General features: G+C 39.8%; 2 protein-coding genes across 6 annotated transcripts in view; one reads left to right on the top strand and one right to left on the bottom strand.

The window, feature by feature from the left end:
* Positions 1 to 4,470, bottom strand: part of SON (SON DNA and RNA binding protein) — a 35,140-nt gene extending 30,670 nt beyond the window's left edge. Inside the window, 2 exon segments of the mRNA XM_067466707.1 lie at positions 1,055 to 1,221; positions 4,284 to 4,470. Of these exon segments, the coding sequence (XP_067322808.1) occupies positions 1,055 to 1,221; positions 4,284 to 4,363 (247 nt within the window). The 5' untranslated portion in view covers positions 4,364 to 4,470.
* A 5,738-nt stretch (positions 4,471 to 10,208) lies between these two features.
* LOC132771886 (trifunctional purine biosynthetic protein adenosine-3) overlaps positions 10,209 to 21,446 on the top strand; it is a 43,529-nt gene continuing 32,291 nt past the window's right edge. Inside the window, exons 1-2 of one of the 5 annotated variants that reach the window (XM_060770405.2) lie at positions 10,209 to 10,267; positions 17,498 to 17,642. In XM_060770405.2, the coding sequence (XP_060626388.2) occupies positions 17,498 to 17,642 (145 nt within the window). In that variant the 5' untranslated portion in view covers positions 10,209 to 10,267. Of the gene's footprint in view, positions 10,332 to 10,629; positions 10,723 to 13,851; positions 13,956 to 17,497; positions 17,643 to 21,446 lie in introns of those variants that run through there. The other 4 variants (XM_060770403.2, XM_067466706.1, XM_060770402.2 and 1 more) reach the window with 4 other exon arrangements.

The following is a 21,446-nucleotide window of genomic DNA, read 5'->3' as shown; positions in this document are numbered from 1 at the left end:
TCCCTGAGCAATATTAGCACTGGATAACCTAGAATTAGATTTTGGGACTTAGGTTGTGAGACCTAAGTCAGAGCTAATCATATTTTTCACAAAATATTCTATTTTGTCTGGGTGAATTCTATTGATTGATATTAGGGATAACTCAACTAGATTCAGTCTTGTTTAATTGGGGGTCCTTCACCCATTCTCCCAGCTAGCCCTCTACCTCACCTCCTCCACATCTACCTCATGGTGCAATGCAAAGTCCTTGCTTTGCCAATAAAAACTCCTAATTGCTGATATATAATTACAAATCATATTTCTAGTTAAACCTGCTATTTTATATGTAGTAAACGTAAGTGTCGAGCCTGTTTCCCCCCCAACTTTACACAAATAAAACAGTCCCTGCTTAACAGTACGTACATTGTTAAACAAGGACTTTTTTATTTCCCCTGTATCTGTGGATTATACACTCCCATTTAATAATAATAATAATAAAAAAAATGTACTTAACAGTTACAGCACACATAGAGTTGTATTGAGAGTACCTACAGAGGACCTAATTCAATAGAGTATGATATGACCAGGAGCATACCATCCGCTGATACAGGGGTTGTTACTCAATGAGATTTTATCATTCAGAACTAGGTTAGCTTTCTGGAGAAAATAAATACAGACTGCACTTTTTGACATAAAATGCACGAAAATTTACTTAACCAACATTAAAATAATCAAAAAAATACATTTTAAATTCATCAATTTACATGATGTTTATAATTTAATTTTAAGCCAGTCTGCTCAAAAATTAAGTCCCAATGTTCAGTTAAAATGGTATGGAATTGCAGTCTTGAAAGCATATTTAGTCAAATGTAAATTTTACACACCACACATAATAATCTGTTTTTCCAAGTACTAGACCCATCATTTTAAACGTTTCTGCCATAGCAGGCTAAAATATATATTGTGAGCTTTAAATCCACCTGACAGGTTGACAATACTTTTCCCCTACGAAATATAAATATGTAATCCTACACATTTAGAGAAAGCTACACTAAAATCACTGAAAATTGTATACCTGGTTTGTACTGTGGTTCTGCTCCCAACACTTCTGATAATACTTGTTCTATCTTCTGCACCAGTGGATCATTCTGCAGATTCCCAACGGATCCAACGCTGTCATCTGAAGGACTGGTGTGTTCAGGTGAGTTTATTTCCCCATTGTATTGACTTCCCAACTTTCCACTAATTGGGAAAAAACATTTTAAATGTAAAATAAATTTTCCTTAATATAATACAGGCCTTTATTCTGCATGTTTGCTATATTTGAAATTTTCATACATATTCATGCAATCTTATTCTTCTTAAACAATATATGGTCTAACGTAAATCCTTCAGTTGTTACCATTATATCCTAACCTTAAGGGAAATAGCTCTGCACTAGCAGGATATGGAGTTCACAGAAATTTAGCAACAACAAAAACCACATGTTTATTTCTGGATTCCTACTGTGTTAGAACAGATTTATATAGAAAATGAGCATTCTTTATTCAAATTCCAAAATACTTCAAAATTGTCCACATTGTGAGCTGAAATAGTGACTTCTTTGTATATATCTTTATTTCATGCACAAAATTATTTAAAATATTATATATAAAATTGTATACAGGCTGTATATGTAAAATGTTTAGACTTGCATATGCAAATACAGGCATGTCAAAAAATAATGATTAAAAAGTCCCAAATCCAAAACATTTCTGGTTTCAAACATTTTGGATAAGGGATACTCAACCTGCCCATTTTACAGCCTGCTTATACTGCCCATTTTAATTAGTTGTCATTGCTGCATTTTATTGAGGATTTTATTTAAATTGAGTTGAGCTTTTTCATATTTTGTAAGTGCTCTTTTATGTTGTTATTGTTATAAATGTTGATGTATTTTATTTGTATTTTATGTGTTCTTATGGAACTGCTGAAGTTAGACAGGCGCCCTCTTTGATGGCCTTTCGTAGGGGCCTGAAAACATGGCTCTTCGAGCAGGCCTTCAACTGAGTGTATTAGAATGACAATGGAACGAACTAGGACTACGAATTTTGGCTATGACCCCAGGACTTGACGAAGCGGATTTTAGTATAAGTATATGTTATGTTGTATTTGTCTGGTTTGTATCGCCACGGCTAATTGTACACTGTCTGTTTGTTGTTGTTCACCGCCCCGAGTCGCCCTCGGGCTGAGAGGGGCGGTCAATAAATGCAAGAAATAAATAAATAAATAAATAAATAAACTATCATTTATTACTTCATAAGCCACCCTGAGTCCCTTCTAGGAGATGGTGGCAGGACATAAATAAAGTGATGATGATGATGATGATGATTATTACTATTAACCTGTATGGCTTGAAAATAGAAAGTAAAATCTTTTATGCACTCGTATTTTCAATTATAGAAAAAAATACACGCATCAGTAACTATACTGCACATTCATATTCCTTCAGGGACACTCAACTTGGCCAGCTTCTGGTCAAAGGAAATTTAGAATCATGCCAAGTTTTTGTGGTATTTTTTTAAAAATCCATTATAACTGTATTCTCAATTTGCTTCTGACACAAATAAAAAAATAGGTGCACTGCATATTTTGAGTATATTATCTACAGTTGATTTTTTTTCAAAATAATCCAACTGTGGGTAGAACAGACAGACTATAAATATTCTACCTTGTCTCCTGTACCATCAGTTGGGAGCCCTCCCCCCTAGCAAAAATATAGTACTATACAATACTAATATTGTGATATGATATTAATATATTGTATATACATATAATATTGATAATAATATTAAAATGTAATACAATATAATGACACAGTACAATATAGTAATATATAATGCTAATATTGTGCTATGCTATAATAAAACACATTTATGTACATACTAGCTGTACCCGTCATGCGTTGCTGTGGCCAACCTTCCCTTCCTCTGTCTTTCCTTCCTTCCCTCTTTTTCTTTCCCTTCTTCTTTCTACCTTCTCTACCTGTTTCTTTCCTCCCTTCCTTTGCTCTTTGGTTCCATCCTTCCTTGTCTCTTTCCTTCCTTCCTTCCCTCCCGCTTTCGTTCCTTCTCTCTCTCTTTCCTTCCTTCTTTCACTTTTTTATTTCCATCTCTCCTTCCTTCGTTTTCTACCTTTCTTTCCTCCTTTTTTCACTTTTTCTCTCCCTCCTTCCTTCCCCCTTTCTTTGTATATGTGTTTTGTGTGTGTGTATCCATATATGTGTGTATATATTTGTGTGTATGTGTATATATGTGTGTTTGTTTATATATGTGGTTTTGCGCATGCGTTGTAATGCATTTTTTAAATTTTTTGCTTTTTAAATCTTTTCTGGTGTGTTTTTCAGTGTTTTTATGAGTGATGATCACTCGATGGTGTGAGAGGTGTACTGTGCCCAAATTTGGTGTCAATTCATCCAGTGGTTTTTGTGTTACGTTAATCCCACAAATGAACATTACATTGCTATTTATATAGATAACTGTAAGCCGCTCTGAGTCCCCTTCGGGGTTCGGGGTGAGAGGGGGTGGGATATAAATGTAGTAAATGAATAATAAATACAAATAAGTACAAGTCATAGCAACACCAGAAGTGACTTGCAGTTTCTCCTGACTCAAAAAAAAAAGCAACAATTTTGGTTGTATATAATACAGGGTGTTTCAAATGGGCCTGGTTCCAAAGCACTATATTTAATGGTGGAAACGTGTTAGAATTATACAAAAAGTTACAAATGGTATAAAAGGACCATCCTGTTATCTAGTTTTACAAGCCATTTGGAGCCAGAAACAAATATTTTTGAATAACAGGCCTGGGCCAACTTGGGCCCTCCCTCCAAGTGTTTTGGGCTTCAACTCCCACCATTCCTAACAGCCTCAGGCCTTTTCCTTTCCCCCCTCAGCCGCTTAAGCGGAAAGGAAGAGGCCTGAGGCTGTTAGGAATGGTGGGAATTGAAGCCCAAAACACTTGGAGGGAGGGCCCAAGTTGGCCCAGGCCTGAACTAACTGAACTCCGTGGAAACCTCAACTAATCCCATCTCTGGGGCCCTTCAAACGCTGGGTGCCAGGTCGACTTCGGCAGGGGCATCTCCTGTGGAGGGACATAAAGTTCCCTCCCGATTATCGTGTGTCCCTTCCGGCCAATCTCGCTTCCCTCTCCCCCGCCCTTTCCCTTCCCGCCCGTTACTCCGCCTCCCGCCTCTCAGCGCTTTTTCCTCCGCGCGGCACCAGCCTCCCCGTTCCCCTTCCCCTCCTCTTTCCGGAGCCCCTCACCCGCCGAACTGCTGATCCTGGATCTCCCGAAACTTGCTGACGACAAAGGACCGGAAAATCTGCTCGATGCTGGTCGCCATGACAGCCTCGCGCAGCACGGCCTCCTTTCTTCTCCTCCTCCTCCTCCCCCCGCTCGCTTTCCGAGTCGCAGGTCCGCCTGCGCTCTACAATGCAACACCGGAAGCAGACGCGGCCGCCCTATTCCGTCACTTCCTCTACGCGCTCTCCGGCCTCTGATTGGCTCGCATCCTCGAAGGGGGCAGGGGACCGAGCCGGCTAGCTCAAGAGTCCTACGTCGTGCGCCGGCGGTGAAGAAGACGCCAGGACGGAGGGGCGTCTCTATGGCCAAAAGGCCGGTAGTTAAAAGGACTCAGACGGACAGCGACGCCATGTTGTTGACGCCTTGGCTCAAGGCGGTTCTTCCTCGCACGATTTGGGATTAAGACAGCATCTGCACTTGGGCCCTCCAGGTGTTTTGGACTTCAACTCCCATCATTCTCACAGCCTCAGGTCCCTTCCTTTTCCCCCTCAGATGGGAGTTGAAGTCCAAAACACCTGGGCATAAGCGTCTGAGAGGGAAAAGGGCCTGAGGCTGTTAGGAATGATGGTAGTTGGAGTCCAAAGCACCTGGGCATAAGAGAGATGGGCCAAAATTAACAAAATGAAATTCAACAGTGACAAATGCAAGATACTCCACTTTGGCAGGGAAAACGAAATGCAAAGATACAGAATGGGGGTCAATGCCTGGCTCGAGAGCAGTACGTGTGAAAAAGATCTTGGAGTCCTCGTGGACAACAAGTTAAACATGAGCCAACAATGTGATTTGGCAGCTAAAAAAACCAATGGGATTTTGGCCTGCATCAAGAGGAGCATAGTGTCTAGATCTAGGGAAGTAATGCTACCCCTCTATTCTGTTTTGGTTAGACCACATCTGGAATATTGTATCCAATTCTGGGCACCACAATTCAAGAGAGATATTGACAAGCTGGAATGTGTCCAGAGGAGAGCGACTAAAATGATAAAAGGTCTGGAGAACAAGCCCTATGAGGAGAGGCTTAAGGAGCTGGGCATGTTTAGCCTGAAGAAGAGAAGGCTGAGAGGGGATATGATAGCCATGTATAAATATGTGAGAGGAAGCCACAGGGAGGAGGGAGCAAGCTTGTTTTCTGCTTCCTTGGAGACTAGGACGCGGAACAATGGCTTCAAACTACAAGAGAGGAGATTCCATCTGAACACGAGGAAGAACTTCCTGACTGTGAGAGCCGTTCAGCAGTGGAACTCTCTGCCCCAGAGTGTGGTGGAGGCTCCTTCTTTGGAAGCTTTTAAACAGAGGCTGGATGGTCATCTGTCAGGGGTGATTTGAATGCAATATTCCTGCTTCTTGGCAGGGGGTTGGACTGGATGGCCCATGAGGTCTCTTCCAACTCTTTGATTTTATGATTCTAAGCGTCTGAGAGGGAAAAGGAAGGGGCCTGAGGCAGTTAGGAATGATGGGAGTTCAAGTCCAAAACACCTGGGCATAAGCGGCTGAGGGGGGAAAGGAAAAGGGACCTGAGGCTGTAAGGAATGGTGGGAGTTGAAGTCCAAAACACCTGGAAGGCCCAAGTTGGCCCATGCCTGGTCTAGCTAATCCAGAAGGCCAAATCAGACGCAGATGGGGTAGATGGCAAAACCAGAGGTTTATTCTCAATGCAAAGAGGCAGCCTGGCCCAAATGGGAACCGAGGAGATGAGGATGAGAGGCTCCATGTGTGGGATGGCAGGACATTTTGAGTGAAAATTAAAATCCACTAATTATAAGCCAGTATAATTATTTATTTATTTAAAACATTTATATTCTGCCCTTCTCACCCCGAAGGGGACTCAGGGCGGAGCACAGCATATATACAGCAAACATTCAATGCCGGGACAAGAAATGATATAATTATGCATAAACATTAAAATCATTTATTTATTTATTTATTTATTTGTATAAAAATGCTCTGTGCATAATGAGTACCTTAAAAACATAAGAACCAATGAATGAAATCACACCAAATTTGGCAACAAAACGTCTCACAACACAAGGAGTGACCATCACTCAAAAAATTATGATTTTGTCATTTGGGAGTTGTAGTTGCTGGGATTAGTAGTTTACTTACAATCAAAGAGCATTATGAACTCCACCAATGATGGAATTGAGCCAAACTTGACACACAGAACTCCCATGACCAACAGAAAATACTGGAAGAGTTTGGTGGGCATTGACCTTGAATTTTGGAGTTGTAGTTCACAAAAATCCAGAGAGCACTGTGGACTCAAACAATGAAAGAACTAGACAAAACTTGGCATGAATGCTCCATATGCTCAAATATAAACACAGATGGAGTTTGGGGGGGGGGGGGGGAGGGGAATAGACCTTGACATTTGGGAGTTGTAGTTACTAGGATTTATAGTTCACCTGCAATCAAAGAGCATTTTGAACCCCAGCAATGATAAAATTGGGTCAGACTTCACACACAAAACCCCCATGACCAACAGAAAATACTGTTGTCTTTAGTAACCCTTCTGATACCCCCTCATGACCCCCCCCCCCGGGGTCCTGACCCCCAGGTTGAGAAACACTGTAATAGAGGATAACATAGGAATCACTAGACTGGGTCACAGCAACGCGTGGCAGGGCATGGCTAGTCAAAATATTAAAATACACCATTTAAAACCATCATTGGTCATCTGTGTCAAATCTAAATTTATTTATTTACTATATTTGTATACTGCTCTTCTCAGCCCTAGGGCGACTCAGAGCGGTTAACAATAGCAAAATTGAATGCTCAAGAACATCATAAAACAGTTAAAAACAATTAAAAACAGTAACATAATAAATAGTCAATATAAAACAATCAAACATCTCATTAGTGTCTCATAGTTAAAATCAAGATCAGTTAAAATAAAGTTAAAATCTCATTGTCCATTTGTTCCATATTCCTATGTTGGTTACACTGCCTATTCAAATGCCTGCTCGAACAACCAGATCTTCACTTTCCTCCAAAATGTCAACAGGGAGGGGGCCGATCTAATATCTGTAGGAAGGGCGTTCCACAGCCTATTAAAGTTGCCTATCACTGCCTTATTGCACTGTCCTGGAAGCTTGGTCCCATCCTTCTGAAGGACAGGAGGGAGGGGGCCGATCTGATCTCACCAGGAAGGGAGTTCCATAGCCAGGGGGCAATCACCGAGAAGTCCCTGTCTCTCCCCACCAGTCACGCCTGTGATAATGGTGGGACGGAGAGCAGGGCCTCCCTGGAGGATCTTAATCTCCACGATGGTTCATAGGGGGAGATGCGTTAGGACAGGTAAATTGGGCTGAATAATGGCTTAACAATGGATAAAAAAAAATAATAAAAATTGAAGTTTGCTTAATCAATTCGAACAAATAATACAAATTGGAAGGGCTGTAGAGGAGCATGAAAATTTAAAAGGAAGAACTAGTAAAGTATATAAGATAATAATTGAAATAAATGAAGGAAAAACAAAAAAAATCCTCAAGGATGTCTGGGAAGAAGATTTAGGGATAAAAATACATTAAACAGAGTGGCAACAATTATGGAGACAAAGACATCTAAAAATTTTATCAATACGGGTTAAAGAAATTTACTATAAGTTAATATGGAAATGGTACCTAACACCAGTAAGAATAGCAAATATAAATAAAAACTACTCATCCTGGAGAGGATGCCAAGAATCAGGAACATATATACATATATGGTGGCAATGTAAATATGTAAATACTTTTGGGGGGAAAGTATTTAGAGAAATAGAAGTTATAATGAACATTAAAATAGAAAGAAGTCCTATTATAGCTTTATTATCATTATATAATAATAAACAATTGGGGGAAAAGAGGGTAAAGATGCAATAAACTTATTAACAATAGCAAGACTGCATATAGCAAGGAATTGGAAAAGAGAAATAAATATACAAATAGAGGAGTGGTACAATGAAGTATGGAAATTAGCAATAAATGATAAGCTGACATGTATATTGAAAGTTAAAAGAGGTATATGGAAACAAAGTAATTTTGATGATGTATGGAAAAAATATTGAAAAGGGATTAAAAAAGAAAGAAGGAAAGTTACCTCCACAAGAAGAATTGAAGTTTTGGACAGATGATATGTAAAAGCTGTGGCACAGTGGTGAGGGATAGATAGTAAGTATAAGCAGAAAAATAACACTAGATGCCGAAAGTTAAAGTATGGTAGGTTGTATTGAATAATATGTATCTGCTGTAAAATAAACAATGTATAACAAATGTATTGAACTATGATAAAATAATAAAAATATATATTTAAAAAAAATAATAAGCCAGGATTTCCCTGCCACAAAAAAACAAACAATATTATGCTACACAAAATTATGGAAAAAAGAAAGAGACACCAGAAGAGGATGAATGGGTGACAAAAATGTTAGAAATCAGAAATATGGATAGACTTACCTTCCTTATTTCAAATAATACGGGAAGATAATAAAGGAAACAGACTGGAGAAAAGTTACTGAATATTTGAAACAGAAACAAGAAGATTTTTATTTGAGAAGAAAAGGACAAATTGGAATAGAAAACCAAAGAAGGGAGGGAGAAGGAATTTAGGAGAAAGAGAAAAAGAAGGGAAAGACTTCAGAGAAGATAATCAGAAATCAAGGAACTTCATTTCAGCATATATATATTTTTTCTTTTGTTTTCTTTCTTTTGAGTTTCTCTCTTTATTTCTTTCTACTTTGTTTTTTTCTTCTTTTAAAAAATGATTTTAACTGAAAATTTTCAATAAAGATTATTTTTTTAAAATTCAAACAATAATCAGCCACAGGAAACATTTAATTTCGGGGTTCTTCTAGCAAAAGCAACACAAAAACTTGAGGGTTGCAATACTTCAGCTCCCGCAAGAACCATGGAAGCCTGAGCTCTCTAGCGGGAGGTCAGCTGTGTCCAGCAGTAATGTGGAATTCTAAGAGGCACAAACGGAAGGTGAAAGCGAGAAACATGTCAAGAGAAAGAAACGTCAAGCCAGCCCTGATCAGGACCGCCTTCCACCTGGAAAACGATGCCCTCATGGTGGAAGGACATGCGGGTCGAGAATAGGGCTCCAAAATCACCTACTTACACACTGCCAAAACACCACACTTGGAAGGGAAGGCCAAAGTTGGCCCATGCCAGTGCTAGCTAATCCAGAAGGCCAAATCAGGAACAGATAGGGTAGAAGACAAAACCAGAGGTTTATTCTCAATGGCCAAGGAAGATGTCAGCGGAGGAAGCACTCCAAAGTACTGACATACTGCAATTTGTGAGCACAGAACATTTTTTATTTCTCTCCCTTTTACGAAACCCCTGCTTTTTGTTTTTGTCTTGAAAAGGGTTAAAGAGCACTGAAACTGCAGCATTCACCACAACATGAGGAACTGGATTGTGGGGTCACGGCATTAGGAAGGTTGAGAAAAACAGCTTTAGGCATATGTTCCAAAAGAGTGCTGGTACCTCACCAAACTACAATTCCCATAATTTCATAGCACTGAGCCATGGTAGTTAAAGTAGTGCCAAACTGCATTAATGTTGCAGTGTAGATCAGGCGTGGGCAAACTTCGGCAGGCTGTTAGGAATTGTGGGAGTTGAAATCCAAAACACCTGGAAGGCCGAAGTTTGCCCATGCCTGGTGTAGATGCACATTGAGAGATTTATCCTTGGACTCATGCAGACAGTGGCCTTTTCTGCAAAAACAAAAATCCTCTTGTGCAAATCCAAGGGCAAACCCCAAATCTAGATAGTTTTAAAATCCATTGAGTACTATATCTGGCTTAGATGATCACACGAAGTAACCATTAACTTTCGGCCATGTTTAGTGAAGGCTAAATCCCTCCCTTTTACGAAACCCCTGCTTTTTGTTTTTGCCTTGAAAAGGGTTAAAGAGCACGGAAACTGCAGCATTCTGGGAGGTGTAGTTTCAAGCTCCGGGGAAGGTATGCCCATGTTTGTTTTCTGCTGGAAGTAAAGTATTTGCTTTCTTTTGGAGGGGAGAAAACGGTGAGCAATGCAAAGCTGTGATATGCTTCCCTAGACTACATTGCAGCCTGGTCTTCCTGATTTCTTAGTGAGAGAGAAACAAAGCTTTACTTTTCCAGTGTTGGTTACCACGTGTTAAGGAAGTCTTGATCAGCTTCTTCCTTGCAGTTTTCAGAAAGTTTTGAATGGCTTTCTTTCTTCTTGCCCTGAGTACAAAACTGGCGATACCGAATCATAGCTGTGTTATTCCTGAGTTTAACAATCTTGCCTCCCAGGAAAAGGAAGACGCCAGTATCAACACATTTGTAAATTTTTATGGATGCAACTTTCCATAGTTATACAAAATCCGCATTTGTTGTAAAGTGTACAGTATTAAGTTGGTGTTAAAGTCTATGAACAGCACTGCAGGGAGGTGAGTGCACTTCTGAGGAGCAAAGTAAGGGGGATTGCTTTGCTACATTTACTCCTACTGCTTATTTATTTGAATGCTAAACAATAATTACATTTTGTTGAATTTACAGTGTTGCCATTTGGATAAAAATAATTTCCATTGCTGCAGTAAAAAAAAAAAAAGTAGGTACTGATGAGAAAACTTTTTAGGACCACAACTGCTTCTGATCCCATAACTTCCAGGCCTGCGTGGAGGGTTTGGGGGATTCCAGTCCAAAAAGCAATTTTCCCAAGTCCAGATTCCAAACTCTTTTGGGTGTTTGTTCTCGCTCTTTCTGAGGTTTTGGAACGTCAGGCTGCAACATGCCATTACACTTAGAATCATAGAGTTGGAAGAGACCTCATGGGCCATCCAGTCCAACCCCCTGCCAAGAAGCAGGAAAATTGCATTCAAAGCACCCCTGACAGATGGCCATTCAGCCTCTGTTTAAAAACTTCCAAAGAAGGAGCCTCCACCACACTCCGGGGCAGAGAGTTCTACTTCTGAAGGGCTCTTGCAGTCAGGAAGTTCTTCCTCATGTTCAGATGGGATCTCCTTTCTTGTAGTTTATTTAGATAGGATTGGATCCTTTTGGAAACCATCTATTCTATGGGTTTCTGTGAGTTTTTCAGGGCTGTATTTGTATTTGTGTAAATGGGTGGTGCTCAGAAACGTTTTAGTGTTGCCAAATTTTTCATGACTCCAACATTGAGCCAAGGGGCCCCCATTTGGGGTTGGAACTCATTGTTTCAGAAGCAGTGGTATAGAATACGAGGGTTGAATGAAAAGTAATGCCTCCACCTTTGTAACTCCTCAACAGATGGCAGTACTGGTACGCAGCAGGTACTGGCTTGTTCAGTAGACTCTCCTCTACAGTTCCATTTTGGTGGGAAGTCTTAGCATGGTATGGAATGCTAAGTATGGAATCCTGCGCAGATGGTCAGTCAATGCGACTTAAGCAACGTGCAGTCATTGGATTCTTGACAGCAGAAGGTGTCACCCCAAAGGAGATTAATCAGATAATGCAAGCTGTTTATGGTGATTGTGTTGATGTGAGTACTGTGCATCGTTGGGCGAAAAAAAATTAAAGATGTTTAGGTGCATGACAAACAAAAGACTTGCATGACAAACAAAGATTTGGCAAGTCCTGTGGCAGCAACCACCGAGTTTCACAAGCAAACGGTTGACAGATTGATTCAGGATGATTCAGAGAGAAACTCCAAGCATAATCGGCATTTCACAAGACTGTGTGGGTCACATTATTGCTTTGCTTGGCTATCTGAAGGTTTGTGCATGATATGTACCCAGGATGCTGACACCTGAAATTCGCCCAACGACGCACAGTACTCACATCACATTGACTGACTGTCTGCACAGGGTTCCATACTTCACACTTTAACAACACAACCGTTCAATGCTAAAGGTTCCCGCCAACCTCTGAAGATGCCTGCCACAGATGTGGGTGAAACACCAGGAGAGAATGCTTCTGGAACATGGCCATATATAGCCTGGAAAACCCATATCAATCCAGTGATTCCAGCCATGAAAGCCTTCGACAACACATCTATACCACTGCTTCTGAAACAGTGAGTTCCAACCCCAAATGGGGCCCCCTTGGCTCAGTGTTGGGGTCATGAAAAATTTGGCAACACTAAAAGGTTTCTGAGCACCACCTATTTACACAAATCTGTTAGCAACAACATGGAATGCTTCAACTGTACTCCACAAAAATCAGCCTGTTTTCCAATCTTTGCAAATGTTGATTTATTTTCAGTGAATGTTTGATTTACTGATAATAAATCAGCACATAAATATTTACCAAGTGGAAAGGGGTGAGTGGAAAAGGTTTAAGAATCCTGGTGTATACTACCCTTCCACGAAAGCACAATAACATGTAAATGCAATTGTTACACGCATTAACGTATTTGCATGTAATGTTTGCATGTCAGGATTATATGGGCTGAGAAGGTAAACTGATGGCTTGTTAACATTAACATGCTCATGAACCAACATAATAAGTAGTAGTGGTAGTAATAGCAATAATAACAACAATAACTTTATTTATAGACCACCCTCTCTCCCCGAGGGGACTCAGAGTGGCTTACATACAAAAAGGTAAATAGTCAATGCTGTTATCAACAAAACACAGCAAATCAAAACAATACAAAACAGCATCAATAAACTTATAACTACTAAGAAAGCAGAGACAGAAATAAAATAATAATAAAAATACTAATATTTAAATAAAACATGATTACACTAAAAGCACATGTACTAAAAACATGCATGACAAATACTATTAAACAGAATCCAGCATGCCTGTTAACCTGGGAGGAGCTTCCTTTTCCTGGTTAAGGTGATGAAGGGTCGAGTGACTTCAAAAAAATTGTTCCCCTTCCATGTGCATAATGGGGCAAGGTTTCACAGGTCTTTTTCTGTTACCAGTCCAATCATTCAGTGTTATGTAGCAGGAAGTTATCATTCAAAAAAGTAACTTTGCCAAATCTGTACCCTACTGACTAACTTGAACTTTCCCCCCCCCCCCCCCCCCCCTGTTTGGTTTGAGCATTAAACAGTGACTTTGGCGATCAGGGTTCAATTCCCCACTCAGTGTGGAAACCCTCTGGATGACCTTGGGCATATTACACTCTCCCAGCCCCAGAAACTCCATGATAGGTTCCCCTTAAAGATTAAGGTTTCCCCTGACATTAAGTCTAGTCGTGCTCATCTCCATTTCTAAGTCAAAGAGCCAGCATTGTCTGTAGACACTGCCAAGGTAATTTGGCCGGCATGACTGCATGGAACACCGTTAGGGTTCCCTTTAGGGTCGTCATAAGTTGGACATAAATTGAAGGCACACCACAGCTGAAGAGGCTGCAGACATACAGAACTAGTTTGTATTATTCTTTGGATACAAAATATTTCAAAATTAAGCAAGAGACTCTACACTTATTTGTAATTTGATTCCCTAACTAATGAAAAATGTTCTTATCTAGCTCGAAATAAGATGTGAATGACCAGTCGTAGCCAATGCTGCCCTCTTTTTTTGTGCTGAACAGAACGTTGGTATTCATTGGTCATTTTGTTGTCCTTGTCATAGGATTCTGATAGGTTAAAAGTTTGAGGCTGCTCTCTCCTCTTCACTGTTTTTTGCCTGTTGCCTGTTGGAAATTCCCTCTTTTCAGATTGCCAGTAGCTAGATCACAGTAAGTACGGTGTGTGTCCGTGTTAGCCTTTAGTTCTACTTCTAGGAGAAAGACTTTTTAATTTTTAAAACAGCTCCATTTCTGATCTTAAAAACTATTATATTCAGATACTTTTGCTATGAATTATGTAACACCCTTAGCACATTACCTGGAAGTAAATCCCATTTATTTCCTTAGTAAGTACAGATGCAGAAAGTATTTTCAGTAGATATCTGTTGGATTTGCTAACAGTGGGATTTGAAACTGGGAAATGAGTGTATATTCTTTTGCAGTGACTTCATATATTCCACGTTCAGTGTAGTTTTTATATGATACACATTATTTATCATTTCTATTATGCACTGCCAGATTTTACCTGTATTTTAAAATTATACGCAATCTTTCTTCCCATTAAATTTCAAATCCTTATATTGTTTTAATTGATATATTGATTCTTGAAGTCTCCAGATTGCAAATACAATCAGTATGAACTTTATGCAGGTTTTTCACAGCTGCTGTCTTGAATTCAGGCACTCCTGGTTTAAGTAAATTTCATAGTTCAATTGGATTCAATCTCCAGTCAGGATCTACAATCTTAAACTTAATCCTGGGTATATCTACTCAAAGTTATGTCATTTTGAGTTTATGATTAATGAACTTTCAAGTAAATGTGTATAAGATCCTTTCCCAACCTATTGATCTTCGGTCTGCACATTTAAAATGAAGAACAATTTTAATTAACATAAACTCATCAGTATTTTAATGGGAAATGTGGGTCTGCTTTTGGCTGATGAGGCAGTCAAGTTAGTTAGGATTGTTTTTGTTGTGTGCCCTCAAATTGTTTCAGACTTAGGGTGAACTTAAGTCTAAAGTTTAGGGTGGCAAATGACATTGTAGGGCAACATCTGGCCCTTTGGCCTTAGTTTGGGGACCCCCTGGGCTAATCTTGTATAAATCCCTAACTAGTCTGGCCATTACATGAAGGAAAAGATTGAAAATTTCCCGTTTTTGGGAATTTGGGGATTTCTCAGAATCCTCCAGCCAGCATGGCCATTTCTGGAAGATATTGTCCTCTGAAGTCAGGTCTCCGAGCTCAGAGTTAAGGAAGGGTGATATAAGTAAAGATTTCCCCTTGACCTTAAGTCGTCGTGTTGGTGCTTATCTCTATTTCTAAGCCAAAGAGCCAGCATTGTTCGTTGACACCTCCAAGGTCCTGTGGCCAGCATGACTGCATTGAGTGCCATTACCTTTCTGCAGAAGTGGTACCTATTGATCTACCCACATTTGCACGTTTTTGAACTGCTAGGTTGACAGAAGCTGGAGCTAACAACGGGAGCTCAATTAGCTCCCTGGATTCAAACTGCTGACTTTTCGGTTAGCAAGTTCTGCAGCTTAGCGGTTTAACCCGCTGCACCACCAGGAGCTCCAAGGGTGATATATAGACATACAAACACATTGTATGTATGTACCTTGAAGCCAAGTATTGATTTATAGCAAGCCCATGAATTTGATAGGATTTTTGTAGAAATAGAATACTCAGTATGCCTGTGAAATATAGCCTACCGCACATAGTAATCATTCACGGCCTCCCATGCCAGTACTAACCATGGCTGACCCTGCTTAGTTCCAAGATCAGACAGGATCTGTTTTACTTAAGGTACCAGTCTTTTTAGCCTTTGTGTAACACTGATAGAATATATAGATAATCCTACTCCCTGGATATGGCAACTGTTGTAGCTAAAGAATTGCAAAGCACATTTTAATTGTTACTTGGTTCCTCCATTGTATAAAACTCAAGATACATTAAGCATGTCCCCAGTGGGTAATACATTCAAGGAAGTTGGACTCAGCAAAGTAGTTTTAGAGTCCAGGATGGGCTCCAAAATTTAGGAAGGCTTTAACATGTAAAAGGGAGACATATCTGTTACTCTAGAAAAGTTTGGATTTCAAAATGATACTTTTATGAGTTTCCTTGGTAGCTCTGATACCATTGTGTGTGAGAGTTACAATCTTTGGTCTTTCTAAATGGAATGTGTTTCTCCATACCTAAAATGCCTGCCAAGTGCCTTTATCTACATTTGAGTTTTGAAGGCACTGTACATATTGGCAAGAGCGGGGTGAACGACCAGCCTCTTTTAAAAGATGATGCTATGGGGGCGGGAAAGGGGTAATGCCCTGTTTGCTAAGATTGCATCAGTGGGTCTACTTGTCCATGTAAAATGCTTAATTCCTCTGGGCTTTATGTACGCTTCCTACATAAAAAAGGCAGCCTTTCAACCCTAATGTTTCTTTTGGGGACAGGAGAGCTGTGTATGTGTGCGTATGCACATACATAATGTTGGAAATTTTTTGTTCATTTATAAAGTTGTTTTGTTAATCAATTTAATAAATGTATATTTGAAGCAATTAACTGTATCTTCAGATCCAGCGCCAATGTTAAAAGGGCTGTTTGTTTGTTTGTTTTTATATACAAAAGCAACTCATGATGTATATTATGTCTTATATGTAATGTCTTATATTATGTCATATATGTCAAGCATACCTTAACAGCATCTAAGGTAGTGTTCAGATCGGCCACCTTGGAGACAGTTGACTGTTATTTTGAGCAGCTGAAGTAGGCAGAAATGTCAATTCATTTATTTTTGTTAAGTAGTATAATATATAATGTTAAAGGTAAAGGTTTCCCTTTGACATTAAGTCTAGTCGTGTTCAACTGGAGAGTGATTCTCATCTCCATTTCTAAGCCAAAGAGCTGGCATTGTCCATAGACACCTCCTAACTCATGTAGCTGGCATGACTGCATGGAGCACCATTACCTTCCCCACCGAAGTGGTACCTATTAATCTACTCACATTTGCATGTTTGCAAACTGCTAGGTTGGCAGAAGCTGGGGCTAACAATGGGAGCTCACCCCACCCCATGGATTCGAACCGCCAACCTTCCAGTCAGCAAGTTATTCAGCTTAGCTGTTTAACCCGCTGTGCCACCGCAGCCCCAGTGTTAGTTATATTATATAATAATATAATGTTAGATATATAAAATATTATTGTATTATGCCTCTGCAAAATCCTTTAATCTATTGTATCATTAGAGTTGATTAATATGAATATGATTTAATAGAAGACACTTGACATTCTGCTTCCCTCTTTTATGTAGTATTTGGCCAGTTGCACTCTCTACCTAACCTTCCTGGATTACTAATGTTCAATCTGTGATGCTTTTGAATGGTATTGAAATGTTGCAATGTATTCTATTCCATTAGGGACCAGAGTCATTTCAGGTATGGAGTCTCACTATGAAATGATTCCCGCTGTCCCATTGTTTCAAGTCACATGTTGTTACTTTGTGAGAAAAATAAAGTGATTTTGACAAATATGTTTAAATATATTGCTCATTCTACATTTAAATGCAGAGCATACCTAAAAACAGGCCTTTGAAGCTTCCTTCAATTTTGCCACACTCCATTAAGATGCAGTCCTGTACCCACATTGGATTGGCTGCCAAATGAGTCATAACCGAGGCACTGTGGCAGTTTCGTAAGTGACAAAACACCTCTTGTTCTGAACACCCAGATGGCAGATCGCGTGCTTGTGATTGGCAGCGGAGGCCGAGAACATGCTCTGGCTTGGAAACTGGCGCAGTCTCCACACGTGAAGCAGGTGCTGGTCGCTCCAGGAAATGCAGGAACAGCGAGTGATGGGAAGATCTCTAACTCAGGTAATTGGCAAAAATGTGAAATAATTTGAGAAGTACAGAATACAAGAAGAGCTGCACTGGATTGGGCAAAAGACCTATCTGGCCCAGCAATCGTTTCCAACCAGATGCATATAAGAAACCCCAAAACCGATGACAGGACTACAGTAGCACCTTTCTGCCAGTGTTCCCTAACAACGGGTATCCAAATGCACACAAATTCTGCTGCTGGGGTCTCCCATGTAGCCATGTAGAATTTGAGAGCTCTCTCTTTCATAAATTTGTCCCATTTCCTTGTCATCCAGGTTGACAATTGATATCACATTTTTGGGTCTTTGTGGAGAGAAAGTTAAAGGTTTCCCTTGACATTAAGTCTAGTCATGTCCGACTCTGGAGGGTGGTGCTCATCTCCATTTCTAAGCCGAAGAGCTGGCATTTTTCGTAGACACCTCCAAGGTCATGTGGTCATGACTGCATGGAGTGCAGCTACTTTCCCACAGAAGCGGTGACTGTTGATCTACTTACATTTGCATGTTTTTGAACTGCTAGGTTGGCAGAAGCTGGGGCTAACAGTGGGATCTCACCCCACTCTCTGGATTTGAACTGCCAACCTTTCAGTTAGCAAGTTCAGCAGCTCAGCGGTTTAACCTGTTGTGCCACCAGAGGACCCTGTGGAGACAAAAGCAGGGTGTTAATAAATATCATAATAATGATGATAATGTCAATTGTGTGAGTTTTCAAAGAAGTAACCATCTTAGTCTCCTACAGCATAGGAGAAAAAAAGGGGAGGAGCGGGGAGAGTAAACGTGGAGGCATCTTTAAGGCTAACAAATTATGTCGCTTGCCTTACATTTTCAAAGGACTGTACAAAGTGATACAGATCTTTCAGATCTTAAAAAATAGTTAGCACTAATTTGTGAAAGTATATCTGCTTACCAATAACTAGTTTTTCTGGGTTCAGAATGCTCTCTGAGAATATTCCTTTTGTTATATATCCAGGAGCAAGAACTCTTGTGTTAAGATATGAAGTTTGCCACAAAACCATTGTCTTTGTTCATAGCTCGGCTAATAAATTAGAAGTTGTGAATATAATTCAGTTCAAATTCACCTTCACAAATTATAGTTATAGCTTCCTTTTTCACTGAAGCTTTCTTTGAACTGCAAGCCAGCAATCCGATATTTAGTTGTGAAACTGCAGTTTGGTTAATTAGTGTTTTGACCCCGTTGGACCCATGTAGATAATTTGCACACAGTACGATAAAACTAGTGAGACTCTCTCCCATTTTTTCTGTTTTGTTTGTGAGTAACTTTTACAGGGGACTAAATCCACCTCCCATACGAGCGAGTGGCATTTCCTCCTTTCCCCTTTATCTCCTGCAATTTTTCAATAACTCTCATCTCATCCAGATTATTTCCATAGCCTTTGGAATTTATTTAGGGGATTGATGAGGCAAATAATATTTGGTCTGACAATTAGTAGTAGATTTTGAAGTTCAGGTTCTCCTATTGACATTCCCCATAGTCACGCTCCTAAACCTCTCCATGCATCTTGATCCATATCAGCAAATCAGTCCCAGCGATCTTAATTTCTACCAAGAGCAAGTCTTTTGTAAAGTGTATAGGTCTTAATTGCTCATTCAAGAATAAGTCACCCAGGACGTTTTGAACAGCCAAATGCCATTGGTTAATTCATACTCCCACCTCCATGCAACAATTAGTGATTTCTAATCTTGGTCCAAAGCAAACTGTTCTGGTTTTCTTTTTCTAAAAAGCAAAACTATTTCTACTTTCTTGAAACCATAACTAAATGAAATCAATTAAAAACATACCTAAACAAAGTAATGTAGTTTCCACTACAGTATGATTGTTTCTAGCACTGCCATTTTGTTCTTATTTAAATCGTTATTTGAAAGAAAGGCAGTTTTGAAATGTTTCCAATGAATGGATGGATGAATACATTTGAAATATATTCAAATGAATAGATATATTTGCATAAAAGCAAGTTCACGTCAAACCAGGGTGGGCAATGTTGGTCCGCCAGGCATTTGCCGTACATGTCTTACAATCTCTTGTCAACATTCCTACTTGGTGAGGCTAATAGGAGTTGCAGCCCAAAATATCTGGGATGGCCAAAGCCGTAAGGCCATGGAATCTACATCTAAGAAATCTATTAAGACAAGGTAATAATTCATATCATATTACATACATTAAAGCTTTCAAGACCTAAAAAGAAAATATTTCACTTATAAAGATTCCTATTATTTTAAGAAGTAATATTTTCTAGTTGGAGCCCACTGGTGGTGCAGCAGGTTAAATTGCTGAGCTGCTGAACTTGCTGACCAAAAGGTTGGCGGTTCAACTCCAGGGAGCAGGGTGAGCTCCTATTGTTAGGCCCAGCTTCTGCTAACCTAGCAGTTCAAAAACATGCAAATGTGAGTAAATCAATAGGTACTGCTTCTGTGGGAAGGTAACGGCGCTCCATTCAGTCATGCTGGTCACATGACCTTAGAGGTGTCAATGGACAACGCCGGTTCTTCGGCTTAGAAATGGAAATGATCACCACCCTCTAGAGCTGGAAACGACTAGACTTAATGTCAGAAGAAACCTTTACTTTTACCTTTTATTTTCTAGTCAGCATATTAATTTTCTGTTCTTTTCTCTATTGACAGTACCAGTGGGCGATTCTTAATTTTTACTATAATACATTTTACTTGTAGCACTGGTTGTCATGTGAAGAGACGGGATTACTGGGAGAGGAAATCAACTTTAATTCAATAGACGCAGACATGCACATTTTGGTTTCATGCTCTAGAGCTGATTAGATCATATGATTGCCACGTGAATGCCTTAGAATATGTCATTTACAAAAAGCTTAATAGAACACATTGATTCACTTGGCACAATAACCCCTTTCCCTTTTCAAATGCAAAAAAAAAAAATTTAGCAGTGGCCAGAGTTTAGTTAAAATTCCATATGCCAAGTTAGAAATAAAACCTTTGGCCTGGAAGGAAGAGGGTCTCCCCATGGATTCCTGCCTCTGCATCTTGATCTTTGGAAGGAAAAATAGTCCTTAACCCTCTTTCTGGCACATATTACTGGTTCCTGTTCCATTGATTTTGGGGAGTGGGGAGGGTACCATTCTCCTGCATCATATATTTAAAAAGCCTATTTCCACATGGCATCCCTTCAGATGTGTACAGATGGTGTTGATATCACCTCTCAATCTTCTCTTCTCTAATCTAAATATACCACTTGACCAACCTGTACATATGCAGTGCACTGGGACTTTGGTAGGAACATGAATAGCATCTGTCACTACCTTTATCATCATCCCTGCTCCCTCAGTACAGCAGGCCCTCCATTTTTCCAGGGGTTAGGGGCACAAAAGTAGAAAAATTGCAAATTAAAAATGCTTTATTTTTTTTGCTTGAGAGAACACTTCTCTAGAAATCTTTAGGTCCTCCAGTGAATCTCTATGGCTTTTTTTGGGTGTCAGGAGCGACTTGAGAAACTGCAAGTCACTTCTAGTGTGAGAGAATTGGCTGTTGCCCAGATGTTTGATGTTTTACCATCCTTGTGGGAGGCTTCTCTCATGTCCCTGCATGGGGAGTTGGAGATGACAGAGGGAACCCATCTGCGTTCTCCCTGGTTTCAAACCTCTGACCTGTCAGTCTTCAGTCCTGCTGGCACAAGGGTTTAACCCATTGTGCCACTGGGCAGCATCCTTCCAGAAAGCCAATTTTCTCACACTAGAAGCGACTTGCAGTTTCTCAAGTCACTCCTGACATGACAAAAAAAAAGTGCCACATAAACAAACATAAAATAAGA

The sequence above is a fragment of the Anolis sagrei genome, chromosome 3, assembly GCF_037176765.1.
Source record: "Anolis sagrei isolate rAnoSag1 chromosome 3, rAnoSag1.mat, whole genome shotgun sequence".
Classification (NCBI taxonomy): domain Eukaryota; kingdom Metazoa; phylum Chordata; class Lepidosauria; order Squamata; family Dactyloidae; genus Anolis; species Anolis sagrei.
Note: the sequence above shows the minus strand (reverse complement) of the source record. Positions and strands in the feature narration are given on the sequence as shown.